We start from the raw sequence: 23,067 nt of genomic DNA on the forward strand, positions 1-23,067 counted from the left end.
GGCCCTAACGCATTTTACTCTCTGCATTTTGTTTTGCAAAGGTCGCCAAATATGTTTTTTTTTCACCCTTTTTTATGGTTGCCTTTGGGAGAAAGCAGAAGTAAGGAAATAGGAGACGCCAAATCGGAGGACCGCAATACCGCTTGTAGTAAATTTCAACCTTTGCGCTCTCACAAGCCTCGGCAAAATATCTAAGGGCTGTGTTAATAGATTTTTATCTATATATTTTGAATCTAATCTTGTCTTGGACAAGTTTTTACATTTTTTTTGGCGGTCAAATTTATGCATGATTTCTTAAAAATCTTTTAATATTTAAATAATGTTTTTTAATTTTGTTTTTACATTTTTTTGGCGGTCAAATTAATGCATGATTTCTTCAAAATCTTTTAATATTTAAATAATGTTTTAAAATTTTTGTTTTTGCCTTTATAAAAAACATAAAAAGCAAGTCCAAAGAAAACTCTGATCATCATGATTACATTGTTTTGTTCTACTTTATTGTGTCATTTGTGAAACCAAATTATGTATTTGTATTATGTATATATACGCGATAAAGAGAAAGCAAGTTAGAACGGAGCTTAATGGTTGAGCTATATCATTACAAAACTTCATTCCTTACCACTTTTCGTAACATTAATTAGACATATTACTTTAAAATAAAGCAAAAAAAAACTTAATCATTGCATTTAATCTAAGATACTGTTTTTATAATAATACATCAGCTTACCTTATCTATTAAATTGGATGTAATCTTTCGTGAATATACATATATACATTGGTTTTGTAATTGGTTTTTGTCATTTAAATATTTTGTATTATCAATTATTATTGTACTCTTATATTATCTTTAAGAGGGTTTTTGGACAATAAATCAGGTGGGTGCCTATATTAAGTTTTATGTAATAAATGAGGGGGTGGGCTGTTAATGAGTAACAATTGACCGATTAATATTTGATTTTTATTATCTGGAGTCCCAAAAGCGCCTGGTCTCCCTATCTCTAAAATCCACGGGAGGAGGAAGGAGACAGAAGCGGCACAAAATCAAAGCAAAAAAAAACAAAAACAAAAAAAAGCGCAAAGTGATGTTAATAGGTGACCATGGTGGAGTTAAGTTGCTTTCTGGCCATTTCAGTTATGTGTAGCAGTATGACTTTGTACACCACCGAACTCGTCTGATCTGTCTTTGCACACGCTGTCTACTCCAAATTCACTATGTGCCAACAAAATCTCCACCCTAAATTGTGATCTTGGGCCTCGGCCCCACCTTAAAGATACTTTTGCCAAGGACTTTGTATAATACTCGTTGCGTGCGACTTTTTCGGTTTTTTTTTCTTTTATTAATTTGAATAGTTGGTATATGCATGTCGTTCTTTCTTTTTACTTAGATGTGAAAAGTGAGGGCCTTCGTACAGCATAAGCGCACACAACTTTTTCACTTTCCCACCATGACAAAAATTATAAAAAAAATTATATATATTACGTAAATTGTGCGAACTAAACAACGCCAAACACTTGCAGACAAAAAGTTAGGCTTACTTTAGAGAACAATGCATAGGCAAGGTTGGTTTTGGGCTGCAACTTCAGCAATCGGTTGGTATTGTTTTTGTGGGAACTGTTGAATCACTGTCACCAACCGCGGGTTGACTGGTTGGTCAGGATCTTTCGCTGAACCTTCCCGTGACTCTTTTGTTTTTGTAAAGCAAAACAACGACACAAAGAGTCAAAAGGTATGAAAAGAAGAAATGCACCAGAGAGACACCATACATGGACGAATAGCAACACCACCATAATTGAAGTGATTGTCCTGAAACATATTGTCGGTAAGGTAAAAGGAGAATTACATCTGCCGGAGGAGTTGCAAAGAAGAGTTACCTCTCCTACCACATCCTCTATGAAATATAATGACTACTACAAGTCTTTCACATTTGACTTTTAATACGTAGCATAAAAAATCTCCATTGTAATCTCATCTAATATAAATAATATTATGTTTGATAATAGACGTGATATTAAAGGATTTCAATTGACCAATCATTTTGTATGATTGGCTTTTCATTTCATATAATGGGCTATCTAATTTAGTTAGACAAAAGGAACTCTACACTTTATGATGGTCCTTCCCTTTCGCTGATTGAGAGATTAGCCTTATATTGTTTATTGTTAGAACTCAAATGTATCATTTTTTTAAGGGTGAGCAACTAGGTCGGTTCAATCCGGAACCGAACCGAACTCGCCGATTCGACACTGGTTCACACGAGAACCGGTCAGCTCTAATGTAAAAATTCTGGGAACCAGTTTTTGGGAGATCTGGTTTGGAAGAGTTCAAAACAATGCTAAATATTTTATATATAAGACCCTTGCTACTTTCTTTAAGTTCTCACTCTCATAGCTAGCCTCTTTAGTCTCTTGACTTTCCCCAGCGGTGCCATTGATCTCTGTCTCTTTCTGGAGTCTTGCCCAATCTCATCTCTCTCTCTCTCTCTCTTTCTCTCTCGGTCTTGCCAACACCGTCTCCTGTCCTACTCTCTTGATCTGGCCGGTTGTGGCCTCGCCTTTGTTGGTCGGCTGTCGATCAGCCCACGATTAGCCAGGTTCGTTCTTTCTTATAGGAACTAATCAGTGAGCTTTCTGAAGATGAATAGCCTGATGAAGCAAAGAATGCTTAGGGAAACTATCAACTTGTTTTATTTGGATTTAGAGATCTGACTTATATGGTGTAAACATGGCCCTCAAGATCTACATATTTAGGCTATTTAGCCTTTTCCAAATTGGGCACATGAAAACATATAACATGTCCCGATTTCCAAATTTCTAAATAGAGTTCAAAATGGAAGATTAGCCAGCTTCAAGAGCTGTTTTACCTTTCTACGTATGGAAATTTAAAGTTGAAAACCATCCTCATCAGCTTGCTTTTATTATCCCAGCGCATGGAACTTCACTACCAAAATATAATTTCATTTTTGCACAGAAAAGGTTTCATACTTCTTCATTCACAATGTTTTCTTTCTTTTTTATCCGGGCAAAAGCGGAGATTGATGAAGATAAATTTTCTTTACCACGTGAAGTCAGATGTTGAAGTTGCCCAGACAACTATAATAATTTTCCATCTTTTCAAGATTCAAATCTTATTACACTTAATACTCGATGTCTCTGGTAAACAATTTGTGCATACACGTGAACGTGCACTGTCTTCTATGGAAAGCATGTGATGAAACTAGGAAAATGGGCATATCATCAGAAAAAAGCTGGGCTTTGTTCTTTAGCCCCCTTCAGGCGAAATTTTTATATGCATCTGCTGAGAAAAATGAACTTTAATTTTCATTTTCTGGACCACGTGGGAGGGTTAACTATTGTTTGCCAATACCTAACATTTTTCTGTTAAACAGGGTCGGCGGTAATTATTTTTTTAACGGAAAAACTTACTAATTCCGTGAATAAGCTACAGACCACATGTTATATAAGATTTATTATTACATCGCAGAAACCATCAGTTTTGTTCAAACTTGTCTTTATATATATATATATGGGACGATAAGAATCAACCTAGAAAGGTTACCTTTTATATAAAACTTTAGCAATCATGAAAACAGGTCAGTACTTTTTCATTAGCTGAAAGTCGAATTTCTTGTAGAAAGTTACTGATCACATGAAATTTATTAGTTACTGACATACTTACAAGTCACATAATTTCTTTCGGAAATCCTAGTGGGACAAGGAGGAATTAGAAAGAAATGAAATGACATAAAATTAACTTGGCATCCATAAATGTTGAACATGCAACTAATGTGGAAGGGGGAGTTAAGAGATCCATCAGCTAATCATTATTAGGTATGAATAGGATGTGCAACTCCATGCTGTAGCGGAGCTTGAGCCATTAGATCGGACGAGCAAGGTAATAGTGGTGGTTGATCATGGGTCAACGAACGCCACCGAAGGTCTAGGCGGTAGTGGGCATCGATGGAGGACCGCTGGAGGAGCTTTGGCCGAGCGATGGTGAGATGGAAGATGATAAACAGTTGTGAAGAAAAGAAAAAAGAAAGAAAAGAACATAAAGAAAAATAAATAAGTAAAAAGACGGCGTTGTTTTGTCCATGTTGGATCGCCAACGGTAACATGTAGGATGGCCAACGATGAGTTGACCGCCACGTCACTAATTGCAGGTGATAATTAGTATGAAGGACTATATTGAAATTTCATGTAAAGATTTATGACTATATTGATAAAATTGAAAAGTGTAAGGCTCGTTGGAATCCGTAAAAATGGTTTGTGCCTAAATTTCGTAATTTTCCCTAGAATTCTCTAGCCTTCGAACTAACTGGATTAATATCTTCTGATGCACAGAGAAGACAAACAAAGAGAGAGAACCAAAATGGCGGAAGTTGTCGTTATCAGCATTGCTGGAGAGATCATTGCTAATCTGGTTACTCAATCACTAGATAAGTTTGGAAAGTTATGGGGCGTCAAGCATGAACTCGAGGTGCTCGGGGACACTGTCTCCATGCTTCGGGCCGTATTGGACGATGCAGAGGAGCAATCCCACCAAAGTCGCCTAATCCGAGATTGGCTTGAGAAATTGAAAGAAGCATTCTATGATGCGCAAGATGTGCTTGAAGAATTCAATATAGAAGCTACACGACGAGAATTGAGGGGCCACAACACAATGATTAAGGAGGTAAAGGCATTTTTCTCAAGTTCAAATCAGCTTGCTTTTAAACTGAAGATGAGTTACAAAATAAGAGCAGCGAGGGAGAGAATAGAAGCCATTAATGCTGGTAGGAGGAGATTCCAATTGGCCGAGCGACCCGTGGACTTGCGAGTAGAGAGAGAGTCGCGGAAGAGAGAAGAGACACATTCGTTTATATGTGAGGGAGATATTAGAGGGAGAGATGATGATAAGAAGACGATCATAGAATTCTTATTGGATTCAAACATGAATGAGAATGTTTCCATCCTTCCGATAGTTGGCATTGGTGGACTTGGAAAAACGGCACTTGCTCAATGTGTCTATAATGATGAGATGATTAGTAAACATTTTCACTTGAAATTGTGGGTTTGTGTCTCCAATGACTTTGACAAGAATAAAATAGTGAAAAATATCATAGCTTGTGCAGAGAACAAAGAACTAACTGAAGTTGCGATTGAACAATTGCAAAGTGAACTAAGGACAAAAATTGATGGAAAGAGATATCTCTTAGTTTTAGATGATGTGTGGACTACAGAACGAGAAACATGGCTAAAGTTGGAAACTTTATTGATGGGAGGTGCTCGAGGAAGCAAGATCCTCATAACCACACGCCTTCCTTTGGTTGCGGAGATCACCCGCACTGCTCCACCTCATTTTCTCAAGGGCTTATCTGACAGTGCATCTCTTGATTTGTTAATGCAAATGGCTTGTCGAAAAGAAGAGAAGATACAAGATCCTGAAATGCTAACTATCGGCGAAGATATAGCTAGAAAGTGCTATGGGGTTCCATTGGTTGTTCGAATTGTTGGGAGTGTACTATTCATTAAGAAAACTAAACCCGAATGGTTGCATTTCAAAGATTATGAGCTCCCAGATGTGTCTCAAAGGGAAGAAGGCATAAAATCTGTTCTTAGGTTAAGTTATGACCATCTTCCTTCACATTTGAAACAATGTTTCGCGTTTTGTTCATTGTTTCCCAAAGATTATGAGATAAAGAAGCAGACTTTGGTCGATCTTTGGATGGCAGAAGGATTTATCCAGCAATCAAATAGAAGTCAGCATTTAGAAGACATTGCTTGTGGATATTTCAAGGATCTACTATGGAGTAACTTCTTTCAGGATTTTCAGAAAAATCCATACACGAACGAGGAGACTTGCAAGATGCATGATTTGATGCATGATCTAGCCTGCTCAGTTGCAAGGACTGAGTGTTGGGCGGCATGGGATGACAAAAAATCCATACCCGAAAGAACTCGTCACATATCATATGGTTCAACTTTCAATTTGAAGGGTGAATTTCAAATCACACGCGTGCAAGCAAGTGCACTGAGAACATTTCTGTGTGTTGTTAGTGATAGGAAAATGGAACCAATGAGTGAAGTAGATCTACACCAACTCATTCAAAGGTTCAAGAGGTTGCGCGTCTTGGATCTGCGTACCACATATGTCGAGAAGGTGTTAAAGTCTATTTGTAAGTTGAAGCATCTTACGTATCTCGACCTCTCTCACAATAGAGCACTCAAAAGGCTTCCTAACTCCATTACAAAATTGCAGAATTTGCAAACACTTAATCTCTGCGGTTGTGCCCTTGAAGAATTGCCAAGGGGTATAAGGAAGTTAGTCAGCCTTCGAAATCTATACATAGATGGTTGTCGGAAACTTAGTTATTTGCCACGCGGACTAGGGCAATTGAGTTCTCTGCATAGGCTAACACGCTTCATTTTGCCCAAAGATAAAGGTCTTGCTAAGGATTTTTGCGAACTTGGGGAGCTAAATGGGCTTAATGACATCCGGGGAAGCCTTAGAATTGAGAATTTGGGAAGTGTGACAGATGCCGAAGTAGAATCCAAGGCTGCGAACTTGATATGGAAGCAGTCTCTGGAATCTTTGGCACTTGAATGGGGTTATTTCAATACCGATGATGTCGCAATTGTGGATAGAGATAAAGCTCTATTAGGTAGATTGCAGCCGCACTCAAATCTGCAGAAGTTAACGATCAATGGATATAACGGTGAGAGCTTTCCAAGTTGGATGATGAATAATCTCGTGTCTTCCTTGCCCAATTTAGTTGAGGTACGCATATTCTCTTGTGGAAAATGTAAAAGTCTCCCTCTACTAGGCCAACTACGTCACCTCAAGACTTTAAAGATTCAGAAGCTAACTGAATTGGAATACATCGTGTCGGATGATTCATCCACTTCAACAACATCATTTCCTAGTCTATTGAAATTGGAGATCTCTAAGTGTACGAAATTGAAAGCTGTGCCACTAGCTCCGCATCTTGAGGAATTAAGGCTGGATGGGGCCCACCCAGCGTTGATAAATAACATATTTGGCCTTAATAAGTTGAAGAGCCTGGTAATCGAGGAGATGGAGTCTCTAGAATATGTGCCCGGGAAGTGCTGGAAAAGCCTCACCTCACTTGAATCTCTTCTAATTTGGGATTGTCCTGGGTTAACTTCTCTCTCAAAAGCACCACCACCACCACTGGGTACGCGACACCAATCCAACCTGGTGGATCTCGATTCTTCGGATTCCGAGGAGCTGGATTTATCCAAAAACGACGAAAGCAGCGGCGGCAACAACAACAACCACCTCATCTTGGATTCCCATGGAGGACTTCAGAATCTCCGCTCCGTGAAAATCTGGGGCCTCCCAAAACTAGCATCTCTCCCACAGTGGCTTCTCCAGCTCAGCAATCTCGAGCTTCTCTCTATTGATCATTGTGAGGAGCTGGATTTATGCAAAGACGAAAACGGCAACAACAACAAACTCATCTTGGATTTCCATGGAGGACTCCATCACAGTCGCTGCTCCGTGATTCTCATTGGACTTCCAAAACTAGCATCTCTCCCACAGTGGCTTCTACAGGCCAGCAATCTCGAGCATCTCGAAATTAAGGGTTGCAAGGAGCTAGATTTATGCAAAGACGAGAGCGGCAACCTCATCTTGGATTTCCATGGAGGACTCCATCACAGTCTCCGCTCCGTGCGGATCTCCCGCCTTCCCAAAACAGCATCTCTCCCACAGTGGCTTCTACAGGCCAGCAATCTCGAGCGCCTCAAATTAAAGGATTGTGAGGAGCTGGATATATCCAAAGACGAGAGTGGCGGCAACATCATCTTGGATTCCCATGGAGGACTTCAGAGCCTCCGCAATGTGGATCTCAAAGGCCTTCCCAAACTAGCATCTCTCCCACAGTGGCTTTTACAGGCCAGCAATCTCAAGTGTCTTGAAATTTTCCGTTGCTCCAATTTGAAGGCATTACCAGAGCAGATCGAGGCCCTTCAATCACTTCAATGGCTCACAATCGGCGAGTGCCCCTCGCTGACGTCATTACCCGAAGGAATGCGAAGGCTCGCATCCCTTACTTACCTGAGAATCTACTATTGCCCAGAATTGGAGAGGAGGTGCAAGAGAGATGGAGGCGAGGACTGGGACAAGATCGCTCATATCCCCGACATACGACTTGGACGAGGGTAGAACGAGCCCCTAATTTTCCTTACTGAAGGTACGTGGGACCTTTTTTTTTCCCCAGAATTGTACATGAATAATGATTTTTGGAATATGGTGTTTCGATACTTGATTCGATTTTGGGCGGATGTGGCCAGATCGGTGAAAGGTTTGGGACCTGGGCATATCCCCTTGGATGCTTGATTCGATTGGGGATTAGGGTGCGTGGGAACATCGCTTTATTCCCCAGAAGCGCAAAAGAAAAAACATAGAGAAAAAATTCTGATGCCCTTTCTCATCCAACTCCGAGCTCATTGAATCTGGCTCGTGACTCATGCTACAGATATGGTGTGCAATCTGCTCATTTGATTTCCACAAGGAGAGTCTCCGCTCCGTGGCAATCGTTGAACTTCCAAAACTAGCATCTCTCCCACAGTGGCTTCTACAGGCCTGCAATCTCGAGGATCTCTGTATCGATAGTTGTGATGAGCTGGATATATGCAAAGACGAGAGCGCAACCTCATCTTGGATTTCCATGGAGGACTTCATCACAGTCTTCGCTCCGTGGCAATCGTTGAACTTCCAAAACTAGCATCTCTCCCACAGTGGCTTCTGCAGGCCAGCAATCTCGAGGATCTCACAATTTGGGGTTGCTTCAATTTGAAGGCATTACCAGATCAGATCGATGCCCTTCAATCACTTCAACGGCTTTACATCTACGATTGCCCCTCGTTGACGTCATTACCCGAAGGAATGCGAAGGCTTGCATCCCTTACTCACCTAATAATCACATATTGCCCAGAATTAAAGAAGAGGTGCAACAGAGATGGAGGAGAGGACTGGTACAAGATCGCTCATATCCCCCACATACAACTTGGATGGTGGCAGATCGAGCCCTAATTTTCTTTACTGAAGGTATGTGGGGGCACCTTGTTTCCCAGATTTTACATGAACAATTTTCGAATACAATGCCACTGAGTTCAGCATCATCGTTAATGCTTTTTACAGTTTTTTGATTTTGGATTGTTGGTGCCTCTAGAGAATTTCTTTGCTTTGTCCTTGCTCCTGATCGTAGTTCACTACTTCTGTTCGGCGTCATATGAATTTGTTTTTGTATCTTTTGATTGGGTTCATTGCTTGATCTGGTGAAGATGAGCTGAGTTTGCTGATTTGGCTCCTCAAACTGGACTCGCAGCTCGAAAACTATTATGATGTGTGGTCGGTGGCTGCTATTTCAATAGCATTTTGGTTTGGATCATCATGCTCTGTATTTCACGAGCGGTACTTTGTCATCTCAGTTTATCCCTCTATTTTTGGGCTAGAATCAAATTCAAGTGGGCTAACACTATGCCTTCCGATCTCTAAGCTTATACCTCTATCGAAACCGGTGTGTGTAAAATTGTTCATGGCAATTGACGTCGCTGTTTATGCTTCAAAAATGCAATTTTTTCCCACTTGAAACTAGTCTTCAAAATGCGGTTTCATGAGATTAAGCTTAGGGTAAAGGTGTTAGCACTTGCTAAAGAGACCCTTTCTTTGAAGTATTCCAGTCCATTCGTTTATCTTTTCAAAACTAAACTCTCGTGCGTGCCAGAAGGCCAGGTCATACAAATAGAGCTCGTCATTTGAACTATCTTCCATGAGATTAAGCTCCCTGGTTTTTTTTTTGGCTTCAGTAGATATGTCTGTCACTCACATTGGCTTATTTTTCAGACTAGGCAGAAATGGCACAGATTTTTGCACCGACGATGTAATGCCAGATAAGGATCACAAAGAACTCACTGACCGCCAGTCCCATGACAGGAAACACATGGATTTCTCTCTTGCTAAAACAGAAGAAGAGTGGAAACGCCAAGAGCTTTTCTTAGTTCAGGGCGTATGCTTTGAAGTCCGAGAACAATACTAGTACATGCTCGAGAGTCTTTTCAACTTGGACGTCACACCTACACCGATACAATAATTGCATAATACATTTGGTATGTTTTCATGTCTAAAACCTTTGAGTGTGGTGCACAAAAAGATGAACAATACTAGAACTATTATGTACTCACCGAAGAATCGCAGGTTGCCCAAAATTGGAGGAGAGGTGCCACAAAGATGCAGGCGACGACTGTTACAAGATATCTCATATCCTGCGGACAGAGTTGATAAAGTTATCTATCAATGCTACATGATTCGAGGGGTTGCCCTGGGTTAACTTCCCTCTCAAAAGCACCACCACCGCTGGGTACATGACATCAATCCATCCTGGTGGATCTCGATTCTTCGGATTCTGAGGTGCTGGATTTATCCAATTACGACGAAAGCAGCGGCGGCAACAACCACATCTTGGAACTTTAGTCTCCGCTCCGTGGATCTCTATAACCTTCCAAAACTAGCATCTCTCCCACAGTGGCTTCTCCAGCTCAGCAATCTCGAGCGTCTCGATATTCAGGATTGTAAGGAGCTGGATTTATGCAAAGACGAGAGCGGCGGCAACAACAACCTCATCTTGGATTTCCATGGAGGACTCCATCACAGTTTTCGGTCCTTGTCGATCAACAGCCTTCCCAAACTAGCATCTCTCCCACAATGGCTTCTACAGGCCAGCAATCTCGAGCATCTCAAAATTGAGGGTTGCTCCAATTTGAAGGCATTACCAGAGCAGATCGAGGCCCTTCAATCACTTCAACGGCTTGACATCCACGATAGCCCCTCGTTGACGTCATTACCCGAAGGAATGCGAAGGCTTGCATCCCTTACTCACCTGAAAATCTACAATTGCCCAGAATTGGAGAGGAGGTGCAAGAGAGATGGAGGCGAGGACTGGGACAAGATCGCTCATATCCCCCTCATAGATATTGAATGATGGCAGATCGAGCCCTAATTTTCCTTACTGAAGGTACGTGGGACCTTTGTTTTTTTCTCAGAATTGTACATGAATAATGATTTTTGGAATATGGTGTTTCAATACTTGATTCGATTTTGGGGGGATATGGACAGATCGGTGAAAGGTTTGGGGCCTGGAAATATCCCCTTGGATGCTTGATTCGATTGGGGATTAGGGTGCGTGGGAACATCACTTTATTCCCAGAAGCGCGAGAGAAAAAACACAGAGAAAAATTTCATACCCTTTCTCATCCAACTCCGAGCTCATTGAATCTAGCTCGTGACTCATGCTGCAGATATGCTGTGCAATCTGCTCATTTGATTTCCACAAGGAGCGAAGTTGCCTGCACAATCCGATGATTCTTGGAGGACTCTCATACATGAAGCGATGTTATTGTTAGCGTTTGAGAGCAATGTTGTGTAAACTAAAAGCTGCGAATTGTTTTGCATTATAGTAGAGTTTCTGAGGTCTCTCTGTGAAGAGTTTGAAGAGAAATGCAATGGTGAGGAGAGAGAGAGAGAAGGGAAATGCACATTCTTGTCTTGCTGTTCAGCCATTCTGCAGAGATTCTCAGGTAAATCCTTTGCCAATTTTGAGCACCATCTTAAACAATTGAGTAAATGTTTGAAATTAGAAGAGGCCTTATGACAATTGGACTGGAAGTCTAATCTATTACTTCTCCATTTTGATCACTGCAAGGTTGTCCTATTCATTTTGTTTGGTAGACAATTGACGTGTTCTTGATCTCTTGTTCAAAACAATGTTTGCAAAAGAAATGTGTGCTGTGCAAGGTAGAATGAATGAACAGAGCAGTAGTCATTGTTGTCGTTTCTTTTGATGACCAAATCAATCACTACCAATGTTAAGTCTATATTGTGGACCTCGTGTGGAATTGGTTTCTCTTGGCTCAGATTTTTCTTGTTCGATGACTTCAATTGGTCATACTGATTATTGCTGTGTTCGGTAGTCTTACTCTGCCACGCCGATATCTGATGGATATTTTCGCCAAAGCCGTTGGCAAGGGTAATTTGCAATTATGCGAAGTTTGTGAAAGAAGAAAGTACTTCAATGTGATTGCCCTTTGATTGTGAGAGGAAAGAATTAGGTGCACTGTCAAGATTCACAAGTTGATCATCCATTAGATCTAATGAAATATCATAATAACATGTTTGCTGATTGATCCTTGGTAAGTTGGAATTTCATTAATCTCTTAAACTGTTGCACTCTACAGTATGCTTCCTTATGTAAGTGCCCTTACTTTTTAACTTGTTCTCAAGCTCTCTTTTGGAAATGAGGCCTGAGAATAACCTTGAAATGGTTCTAAAAGGATAGGTGCAGTTATGCCACTGTTTTTAGTTTACTTTTAAAGGAGAATGTGGTAGTGTCCTTAGGGCAATTGATAAAACTCGCTATTTATGCTTCAAAATGTAAGTTTTTCCTATTTGAAAATAGTCTTCAAAAAGAGGTTTTCTACTTTTTGGCGCTAGCACTTGCTAAAGAGACCCTTTCTTCGAAGTACCAGCCCATATTTTTATCTTTTCAAAACTAATTTCTCATGCAAACCGGAAGGCCAAGTCATACAAACAGAGCTTGTCATTTGAACTATCTCCCATGGGAGTAAGCTTCCAGGATTTTTGGTTCAATAGATATGTCTATTACTCACACTGCTTTAATTTTCAGACTAGGTAGAAATGGCGCAGATTTTGGCACCAACGACACAATGCCAGATGAGGATCACAAAGGAATCACAGAGCGCCAGTCCCATGGCAGCAAACACATGGATTTCTCTCTTGCTAAAACAGAAGAAGAGTGGAAACACCAAGAGCTTTTCTAAGTTCAGGGTGTATGCTTTGAAGTTTGAGAACACTGCTATTACAGGCTTCAGAGTCTTCTCAACTTGAACGTCACACCCTACACTGATATGATAGTTGCAAATCACATTTGGTATGTTCTAATGCCTAATCTGTACTGAGATTAGAAGTTAGAATTTTTCTTCAATCTACCATCAGAATAAATATGCATATGTTTTATACACATTCAACAAGTGACAACTTTTTTTTGTTTTTCAATTTCTACACTAGCAAATCTTGTTCAACGTTTTGACGTGAGTCTAACTATGAGACAGGATCGGAGGTTCTGGCATTGATATGGGCAGCAAATTAAGGGTATGAATGGCGACAATAAAATATATTGCCATCTTGCCTGTTTTTACGGAAAAAAAAGCACAGAATTGTCGCCATCAACACCGGCTTCTATCATGCAAGCGGGAGATTATATATGGTGTTCGAGATACATCCTTGAGGTGAAATTACAATTACTTGCTCAAGAAAATAAGCGAATGCCATTAACGGCAAAGAGAATAAATGCATACAGACATGTCCTACAGTTTTCAATACTTAATTGCTTATGTTGCTTATATAGCATAGAATAATTGAGCAAGCTGGTGTTTTCCTCATGTTAGATCCGAAGTCAATGGAGGTTGTTGACTTCACTATCACCATCTACGCAACATATTATCCCAAAGTTGATAAAATATTCTCTTCCTTGTCGGGGTGAATAGAATGGTGCAGGATGCCACACTAACTATAGGTTCACACCATATAAATAACATGAACTTGATCAAGTACTTCTTTTCATTGAAGGAATTTAAGAGTGTTTTTTCCCTGTGATTTCTGAAGTACCAAAAGCATGAGTGATATGGAGGCTTTGAAATGATAAAGCAGGCAATTCTCAAACTCTCACTTCGCCACGAGGAGCGCATTAGCACCTACGAAGAAGGAAATGAGAGAAGGTTGATAGGAAAGGATGAAACAGCCAACATCGACACATTTTCTAGGGTAATGCTCAGAAGCATACCAGTTGCGAGTCAAATTCGAAGATTGCCCATTAAATTGAACTCAAATTTTGTTATGATGCCTGAATTATTTGAATTCCGTTATGCAGGGACTTGCCAACAATGGTTGCTCAATCTTTGTGGGCCATGACAATGAGAAGCAAGGAAAAGGTACTATAACAATGACCACACCAGTCCCCTTTTGTGCTCTGTCCGAGTATCAATTGGAGACCCTTAACTTTCACGGATGATCAAGAAAAGCTACCATAAAAAAATAGTGCATAGAAAGTACTTATTGTTGTTTTTGGTCTCAGTTGATTCTATGATTGTTACTGTGAAAGAAATTTTAATTGTTAACACTCATAAAGCATTCTCCAGTTATGCTTCCTAAACAAATGTAAATCTTCACATCAGTCCTTACTAATACAATATTTACGGAACTTTATTGAAGTTAAGACTTGGACATGTCAGTTCTTTTAGTGTCTCAAAAAACTTTATGGAATGCTTCATTATTTCTGAATATAGATAAAACATAGAAAGTTCACCTTTCTTGCTCAGTCAATTAATGGCTTAAAATGATATGCAGGTTACTTGAAAGACGCCCTGCCTCAAACATCAACCCATACGTTGTGACCTCGTTACTTGCTGAAACTACAATTTTATGGGAGCCCGCCCTTGAAGCTCAAGCTCTTGCTGCTCAGATGCCAGCATTGACGGTCTAAAATTCAAGTTGCTATTTAAAAAGGCCAAATGCGTTTATCAAATCGGTGAGGATCTACAAGCTGAGAGACTGTGAAATTGAGAGAAGATCCTCATGTAAATTCTTCCTAGAGAAAGAAAGTTAGGTGTCCAAGCTCACACCTAGTCTCTTTTACATTGGTTTCATCCTACGTTCGAAAGTAATCTAAATGCTTTAGGCATCTGAGTTCACCATTACCCTTTAGCGTCACGGACATCTTCCTGTGTTTGAATTTTTAGTTACTTCAATATTTCAGCGCAACTCATCCAAATTTTCAGTGTCCGGTTAAGGGAAGAAACCGCAAAGTTTTCTATAGGTCATATATTTATGAAATTGCTGGTAAATTTCTAATAAGGTTGATAAAAAAAATTACTCTGACATTGAAAGAAAAATTCGCAAAAATAATGAGAATTCTGTTCTCTTTGCATGATTTCAGTGGTTTCAGTTGAAGTGTATCAAGCCTAGTTAAGAGTATACAACTGAAAAAGAAAATGTAAATTAAATTTAACTAGGGAAGATCATGATTTATTCTTGATCTATAATTTTCACAGAGCACTAGGCATGTGCAGATCTCAAATAATATTCAAGCTCAGGTTTCAAGTCGAGGCATCAGGAAACAATGTTAACATATCACACCATACCAAAGTTTTCCTAAAAAATTTTCTAGGGTGTCATATATGATATGAACATGGACTCTATGAAGCACTCGATCAGGCAAATCTCAATTCATGCATTTCTGGATCATGTCTCATTACAGGTGTTGTACATCAGCTTCAGCCTCGGTAGTCTAAGCTACATATCAATGGCAGTCTGAGCCACTTTATCTTCCCACAAGCAAGTTCAACTCTAAGCTAGCTATATACGCCACTTGGTCCCTCGGCCAAATATTCTTTCATGGTTTCTCCTAGTGAGAGTAGCCTAACTTGCTATAACAAGAAGCAGCTCATTTGTGTTGCCATAAGGACAAATCTCTCTGCCAGCACAGTTGTGATTGCCCTAGATTTCCCCTATATTTAAGTGCTAATGGACAGATATCTATTTAAGAGCTACTCGCGCATCTTAAAGAACAAATTATGTTGCTTCATGAGCCAGAATCACATATACGACTGAGAGTTTCTACTGTACTTATGTGAGATACTCATTTTGAATTGTCTTCATCAGTTTGCTCTTCATACTCAAGTCTATACTACGAGAGTTATTCAGCACTCTCCAACATAGTGGAACATTTCAGCATCGTTGAATAACAGAAGTTTGTTAGCCATGATATGTCCTGTTAAAGCTGCATAGGGAAAGCAAATGTATGGCCAAGAAATAAGATGAGATTTAAAACATGATACAAGAGATCAACCACATCATGGAATGTCATATGGAATTTCCAAATATTGCTGTAAAAATCATTACCAAAAAGAAAGAAAATCACGTCCACTAAGTAACTTTCTGCAATTGCAACTGAGGTGCTGGAGTGTGATATTGGATCAGGTGTTTCTATTAGATGAACTTCACTTTCCCTTTTATGTTCATGTCAAATTATTCAGGGTGAGGAGAAATTGAAATGCAAATCACCACGGCTCATGTATATCATTAACTTCACTATGATTAGCTCATTAAAAAGCCGAATCAGCAGGTGTCTCTTGCTAACTTCTGCACCAAAAGTAAGAGTCATCCATGTCTCCCGTTCCTTTTGCCAAAGTCACCACACAGAGAGAGAGAGAGAGAGAGAGAGAGAGAGAGAGAGAGAGAGAGAGAGAGAGAGAGAGAGAGAGAGAGAGAGAGAGAGAGAGATTGGATAACTTGGAGGAAGGAAATTACACTAGAGCACAGGTCTATTGGTTCTTCAAATATCAGGTCAGCTTCTCAAAGACACTCAGTCAGGGGGCTAGATGTTTGTCGAAATTTGCCTCTTCAAACTGAAGTACAATTTAATTGCAAATAAATTTGTAGCATAATTCTTCATTCGCTCTCCTTAATTTATGCCCTCCCTTCCTAGCCTCTGAGGTGAGATAAACAGAAGAAACCAACAAAGAGAACTAGCAGAATGCATAATTTCATATCCACATAATTTCACTTCTAATTGAAAAAGCTTTTATAACGTATAAAACAAGTTGATGCGCTCTAGCTACAAAAGCAAGGCCTGCTGGAAAAGAAACTATAGACGCACTCCAAACTACAAAATTATTCTAAACTTACCTCTGCTAGCAAAGTTTCCTCCTGCCCTCATATATAATTTCATATGCAAGTTTGTATTTCTCAAAAGAGGTGGCACCAAACTCTACATATTTAGTTACAATTTCACGAAGAATCCAAACCATCTTTGCCTTAATTTCGTGGGAGCTACCTCCTGATTCAAAATCACGTACAGTGCCATACCCAGCACTCCTCATCCACCTATGTAAGATGCAACGCGATGGAAGCTCCCTATTATCTAGAACCTGGAACAATCTTAAAGCATGTCTACAAAATACTCCCCTGATTCAAACATTTGACAGCCACAACTCACATTGAGATTGGATAAACAAAAGGTAACGAGATGTTTCTCAGTCTTGTCGCTGCACTTCCGGATCAAATATCTGCTGATGGCCCCCTTGTTCATGAATCTTGGCACCCACATAACTGTAGCTTTGTAAAAGTTCCTTCAGGAAAACTTTAAACCCAAAAAGGGTGTAAAGCCTCCTACGTTGCTTTTCCATCGGTTCATTTGTCTGCAAACATGCCAGCAAGTTGAATGAACTATAATCTTCTTTCCTTTCATTGCCACAACATTTCTTCAAACCTTGGTCATATTTCACGACAAACTCTCCAAGTAATGTTTGAGAATTTAAATATGGATCAAAAAAGGCATCTTGACTTCCATCGATGGGAATCCCAGCAAAATTTGTTCAACGTAAGTACAATGGAACCCAGTTTTCACGCTTTTCATACATTTCCTTGAGCCAAGCATTTTCCCTCAAGCCATATTTGCTGAGAAGAGCATCCCTTGTAGCATCAAATGCACCAACTGTATGACTTTGGTAAACACACTTCTCATACTCAAATGCTCACGTTCTTTTGTCTTCATTTGGCACATTGATATTTAATGATGACTCGAAGGAAAAACCTGTGCAACCGCTTGCAGAATGGAATCATCTTGATTAGCTATTATCGACTTGGGATTGCACCCAAACATTGCCCTGAGCCATCTCTCAAACAACTATATGAAGGACTCCTTTGATTCATCCGCAACTAGTGCACATCCAAGAAGAACCGGCTGCTTGTGGTGATTAACACGAACAAAAGTAGCAAATGGCACCACAAAAATGTTTTTCCCACAGGAGGTATAAAAAATGATGGCATCACCAAACTAACTGCAGGAAACCTAGATCTGCCATCAGCCAGAAAAGACTCCTACAACAACCCATCTGTACATCGACAGTGTAAAAAAATCCAATGTCCTCGGCTTGTCAGTTCTGAAAGTAATTACGAAGCATGGTATACCAATCACTTCCTATGTTGTTCGCATGCTGTTTCTTTGTGAGGATCCCATTGCACTTTTTTGCAATGTCTAGTTTCTCTGATGTTTCATCAATCTCATCTAAAAATTTCCTAGAAGCTGAACCTCTGTTGGCTTTCATTTGCATCTCAAGCTCATTATTATGCTCTTTTTGATAATGATCAACAGTTCATCTTCCATTAGCATGCCTCTTAATCCTGATAAATGCACCATGCCCAACCCTAGAAGGATGCTGAAATCCTTCCTTCAAGCAAATAAATCTCCAAGAAGTAATCGAACCATCATTCTTTGATCGAAACAACTGACCGATACGAACTCTAAATCCCACATTCCCAGCATATGTATCATAATACTGGTATGCTTCATTAGCTGAATCAAACTTTAGACCCACATAGGGCTCAAGTTTCACTTGTCGTTCATTTGCCCCCAGTTTAATGCGTTTGGCACTGATAATACTTGAAGAAGATTATATCATCAAGCTGTCTTATCTGTTGCTTCCAACACGAATCAACTACTTTAGCGGTTGATGCTGAACTTTTGCACCAGCAATTGGTAGGATGATTCTCCTCACAAGAGTCAAGATCATGATTATGATCTTTTGCAAATTGGTCAAGGACCCACTTGCCAGAATCAAATTTTTTCACCCTTATGAATGCAGGGCATCCTGTCCTTGAAATAATATGAAACCCTTCTTTCCAGCACACAAATCTCTTATTAGAAACCAATCCATCCACTTGCAATCGATATAATTGACCAGACCGTATTCTAAATCCCACTCATGTTGCATAGACGCCGTAACATATAGGAGCATCATCTGCGGTATCAAACTCCAACCCCACATATGGCTCCAGTGCACACTCTTCTTCCCCCACCCCCATTGAAAACTCTCTCACATACAGCATCGACTGGATATCCTTTTTCAGTCATAGCAATTCTGCATTTCTCACTCTTTATACCTGTACCTGAAATAAGAAAATAAAGTAAGCAATATTACATAGAAAACTGAATAAATCAGCTCATTGTAACTAGCTATAGCAGCTAAATATCAGGAGGATCAAGGATTCGAGACATAATCAACATTGCTTAAAAAAATGCCAGCATTGTGATTGCAGGAAGAGCCATGCTGGATTATTTCGTTAAACTAGTCTACAAAATTTGTATTCAAAGTGATACAGCCAACTGCAAGTGGTCCTTTAAATAAATGGATCATAGTATAGTCAACACTCAATTGGAGTCTGCTGCCATATGCATACCAACTTTAATTTAATCTATCGCTAACCATCTCTTGAGTTAGTTTAACGGAAACTAACGCTGGGTATATTTATCACGAATATATCAGTTTAGGGTAAATTTGCCACAGGCGTACCAGTTTGAAGTTTTTGGTAGTCAAAAAATTAGTTTGGAGTAAATTTGTCATATATATATCAATTTGGGGATTTTCATGATATTAACCCAAAATGTTATGAAGTGCCCCTCTGTCTCTCTCTCGATAATAAATGCGAAGACATATGATAATAAGAGATTGTAATCATGACTATCTTCATTTTATATCAATAGTAGGTTAGCTAACATGGCCAATTAGCATTTTGAAGATTGAAAGCAATAACATTTTTCTAAACTATTTGAAAGGTTTAGGATGGAATTAATACAAATACAATAGGTTTAAGACTTTTTTGGTACTCTTTCCAAAAAAAAAAAGAAAATTCACACATTTTAATAACGTTACTTACTGAGAAATTAAAATAAAGAAAGAAGAGAAAGAACATAACAAAGGGTAGTTAGAAAAGCTGCCACCACCCTCGTCGACTCTCAGTCAAGGGTTGCCACTGGGAGTTTGAGGCCTCGAGTGACTCTTCAAAGCACCTCACTCGAGGCGAGGTCACAACACCCTCAAAAAAAGCGATCTCAACTCCTCCAAGCAACCTTATTCTCTTCCAATAAAAAAAAATACCTTATTCTCTCTCTAATAAATGTAAAAATACATTATAACAAGAAAATGTGGTGATTATCTTCATCACATTGCATGAATAAATGAATAAACCATACATAGCGAAAAAAATTCACAAGCATAATTTAGCACATCTTACGCACTTTCTAGACAAGATAATTGTCATAAGTCCAATGGTACCATTATATCAATTTGTCAATTGAATCATTAACTTTTTTATTAATTTCAATTGATCCTTAATAATAGCCCCCTTGGACCTTAAGATTCTTAAAATCGCAAAATTCAAAGTCCTAAGTCACGGAATTGCAAGCAAAGAAAGCACGGATAGACTCCATTCTATGTAACCTTTGATCTCAAATGACGGTGGAGATTGGATGCATCACAGGTCGGATAGACTCCGTTCTATAACAAGCAAAATAAACACGAAACTTGTTACTATCAGGTCTCAAACATGAACCGCTCAACGAAAGTGATCGCAGACAAGCAAGCCACAATCCACTGTCGGTCCAAGCCATGGCTATTTCATCGCTTCTAGTGAGCCTACAGAGGACGTGCTTTTGACTCTGTTGTGCAGTACTATCTCTTTAATATCTTTGTTCCAAAAACAAAACCTTAGATTTCACAATCAATAGTTGACTAATTTTTTATCGGATGGCGAAAAAAGTTAGATATGGCAACCGCACCGTACATCATTATCCATGCCATTGTTTTTAAAAGGAACGAAATTAGCAAATCATGATCGATGTTTGAAATGTAGAGGGAATCATTGGATGGGACAAATCTAGATATTGTGAAACTAATTTAGTGGCCGCAAAACTTTAGTGGGACTAACTCACAAATCTTAAGAACAGAAAAAAAACATTAAAGTATATGTAATAATGTTCCATATGAAATTGCTTGAATAGACAATTGTAAAACTAAAGGTGACAGTTGGTATAATAGGTATGCCTTAATATTAAATGATACTTAATAAAGGTATAAGGGAGAAAGAAGAATTAACGTGTTAAGTAATATTCAATTATCTCCAAATCCCTTCGAGTCCTCCCATATTCGGAGAGATTCGAAGTGATTTATATTGTATGTAAAATTGATCGGACCAATCTCTCGTGATCTTTTTTAATCATTTCCCTCAATCTCTTTCCCTTCATCCAAAAACGATTGTGTTTTTTCAGCTCTTTCTCTTTCCTCTTAACCCCTCCTAACAAACATAGGGTTAGTAGACAAACGTAACACTATGAGTGCAAAAACGGCATAAATAGTGCGCTTCATTAAATTGATACTAAAATCAATGTGCGCGCCAGATGCACTTTGATTAACCTTAGTGGACAAATGCATCTTTGAGTAGGAACACCACATACATTTGTCCACACTGCAAGTGCACGTGAAAAGTGTTTGTGTTAGGTATATTAGGACTGATCTACTAAATTATACGTAAAAAGTATTAGTGTTAGGTATATTATGACTGATCTACTAAGCATTTTTTCGTCTGTAAATAACCTTCTAAATAAATGGGTCATACATTCATTACGAGCTCTCACATCACTTAATATATACATTAACGTAGTGAACTTGTCTGTCTCAGTATAATTAACATTATTCTAAATATTTACACAGTATATTGCCATTGCAAGAAGCGTTACCGATTGTGATTTTGTCCCCAGCAAATAATAGCCCAATTTCTGATTGACAAAGTATACAAAAGATGACAAGCACATCTTACCAAAAAAAAAAAAAAAAGATGACAAGCACAATAAGTTTTTTTCCCAAAAAAGAGCACAATCATATTTGTTGTGGTAAAATTAAGAAATACCACTTTCTATGTTAACTGTGAAAAATCTGTTAGTTGCGAATTACTTCGAACATTTTTTGCATATTTTCCACCACGAAACCAGGAAATAAAAGAAAGAACATGAGAAGAGGAAGGCAAAAAAAAAGATTATTTCACAACATACAAAGTATCAAAATTGAGTGAATGGTTATTTTCAACTTATGTTATTAAAGGACCACCTAAAATGTGGCTCTAATACTGCAGTAAAGTCAAAAGGACTGCCGTCTTCTCTTAAGCTCTTGTAGTACAGCTTTAAGTTCATGGATAATTGTTAGGTCCACTACCAGTGTAACAAAGTATTTACGCACTCATCATTCAATGTTTCACATGTGTATTTGAAGATAATAATATAAATCAATTCTTCGACATGTCAATCATCCAACGGCGAATGCGTAAATAAAATTCATACATTGGCGGTTGAACTATTAAAAATCCTAAGTTTATATGTGTTATCTTAATGCTGCCAAATTGAAAGAATTTTCACAAACAATCTAGATCTCCGTATGGATCGGCAAAAAGCACGAAAGTATGTCTTGTAGCCAGCTTCTAAACAGTATTTATTTCGTAAAAGCCGTGTTCAGTATGTCATTGGTACGCAATTACGTATCCTCTTTTTCTCATTTGCTACCAGCATCACCTTTGATATTGATATTTATTTTTCAGAGCTTAACTCCCTATCTAAATTAACGGCGTGAAGAAAAGTCCCATGGTAAAGGCAAATTACAAATGTGAGATCATCAAGATGGTTGGTCGAGTTGGATAAAATTTACTTGCACGTGATTTAAAACCTTCTTGATCAAAAGTTTGAATTCCCTAGTCAATCATCAATCTCAGGAAATCTCGGTTCGTTTTTTACGTAGGTTTGGTTTGTACAACAGGCATAAGATAACTCCAGCTTTAATGCAACTTGTATCCGGTGGTGTGATATTAAAAAATTCGCTCAAAATAAATAGTAATTATAGCTAAAGCCGAACATTTTGATTGTACATGTGGGACTTCTACAATAATGCATAAAAGAATCGCCATGTCAAATGTTACTCCAAATCCTTTTTTCCCATGAAAAAGACGTGGTGCTATTTTCACCTCTGTATGACTAATCCATCCAATTTTATCTAGACAAAATTGCATTCAATCGTTCAACTGCAATTAAAATTGTTGGCCTCAAATTTATTTACTTTCATTTTTTTATTTTTTTTTTTAAATTTTATCTAAATTTTAGTTATGGT

The 23,067-nt window shown here is 38.8% G+C and overlaps 2 protein-coding genes, 1 long non-coding RNA gene and 1 pseudogene across 4 annotated transcripts in view; 2 read left to right on the forward strand and 2 right to left on the reverse strand.

Annotated features, from left to right (window-relative positions):
* LOC115667258 (putative disease resistance protein RGA4) overlaps positions 1–11,212 on the forward strand; it is a 41,434-nt gene extending 30,222 nt beyond the window's left edge. Inside the window, exons 4-6 of the mRNA XM_056305690.1 lie at positions 7,457–8,195; positions 8,296–9,052; positions 11,120–11,212. Coding sequence (XP_056161665.1) covers positions 7,457–8,167 — 711 coding nt within the window. The 3' untranslated portion in view covers positions 8,168–8,195; positions 8,296–9,052; positions 11,120–11,212. The remainder of the gene's footprint in view (positions 1–7,456; positions 8,196–8,295; positions 9,053–11,119) is intronic.
* Positions 1–23,067, reverse strand: part of LOC130135874 (protein FAR1-RELATED SEQUENCE 7-like) — a 90,686-nt gene that overhangs the window by 61,520 nt on the left and 6,099 nt on the right. The window lies entirely within an intron of this gene.
* Positions 2,126–4,238, forward strand: LOC130135875 (uncharacterized). Its single transcript, XR_008815053.1, has 2 exons — positions 2,126–2,591; positions 3,839–4,238. It is a non-coding gene; the product is annotated as an uncharacterized LOC130135875 (long non-coding RNA).
* Positions 16,762–18,531, reverse strand: LOC130135837 (protein FAR1-RELATED SEQUENCE 7-like; annotated as a pseudogene).

This window comes from Syzygium oleosum, unplaced genomic scaffold (assembly GCF_021117445.2).
Source record: "Syzygium oleosum isolate NSW1041296 unplaced genomic scaffold, Sole_v2.1 Sole_v2.38, whole genome shotgun sequence".
NCBI classification, from domain to species: domain Eukaryota; kingdom Viridiplantae; phylum Streptophyta; class Magnoliopsida; order Myrtales; family Myrtaceae; genus Syzygium; species Syzygium oleosum.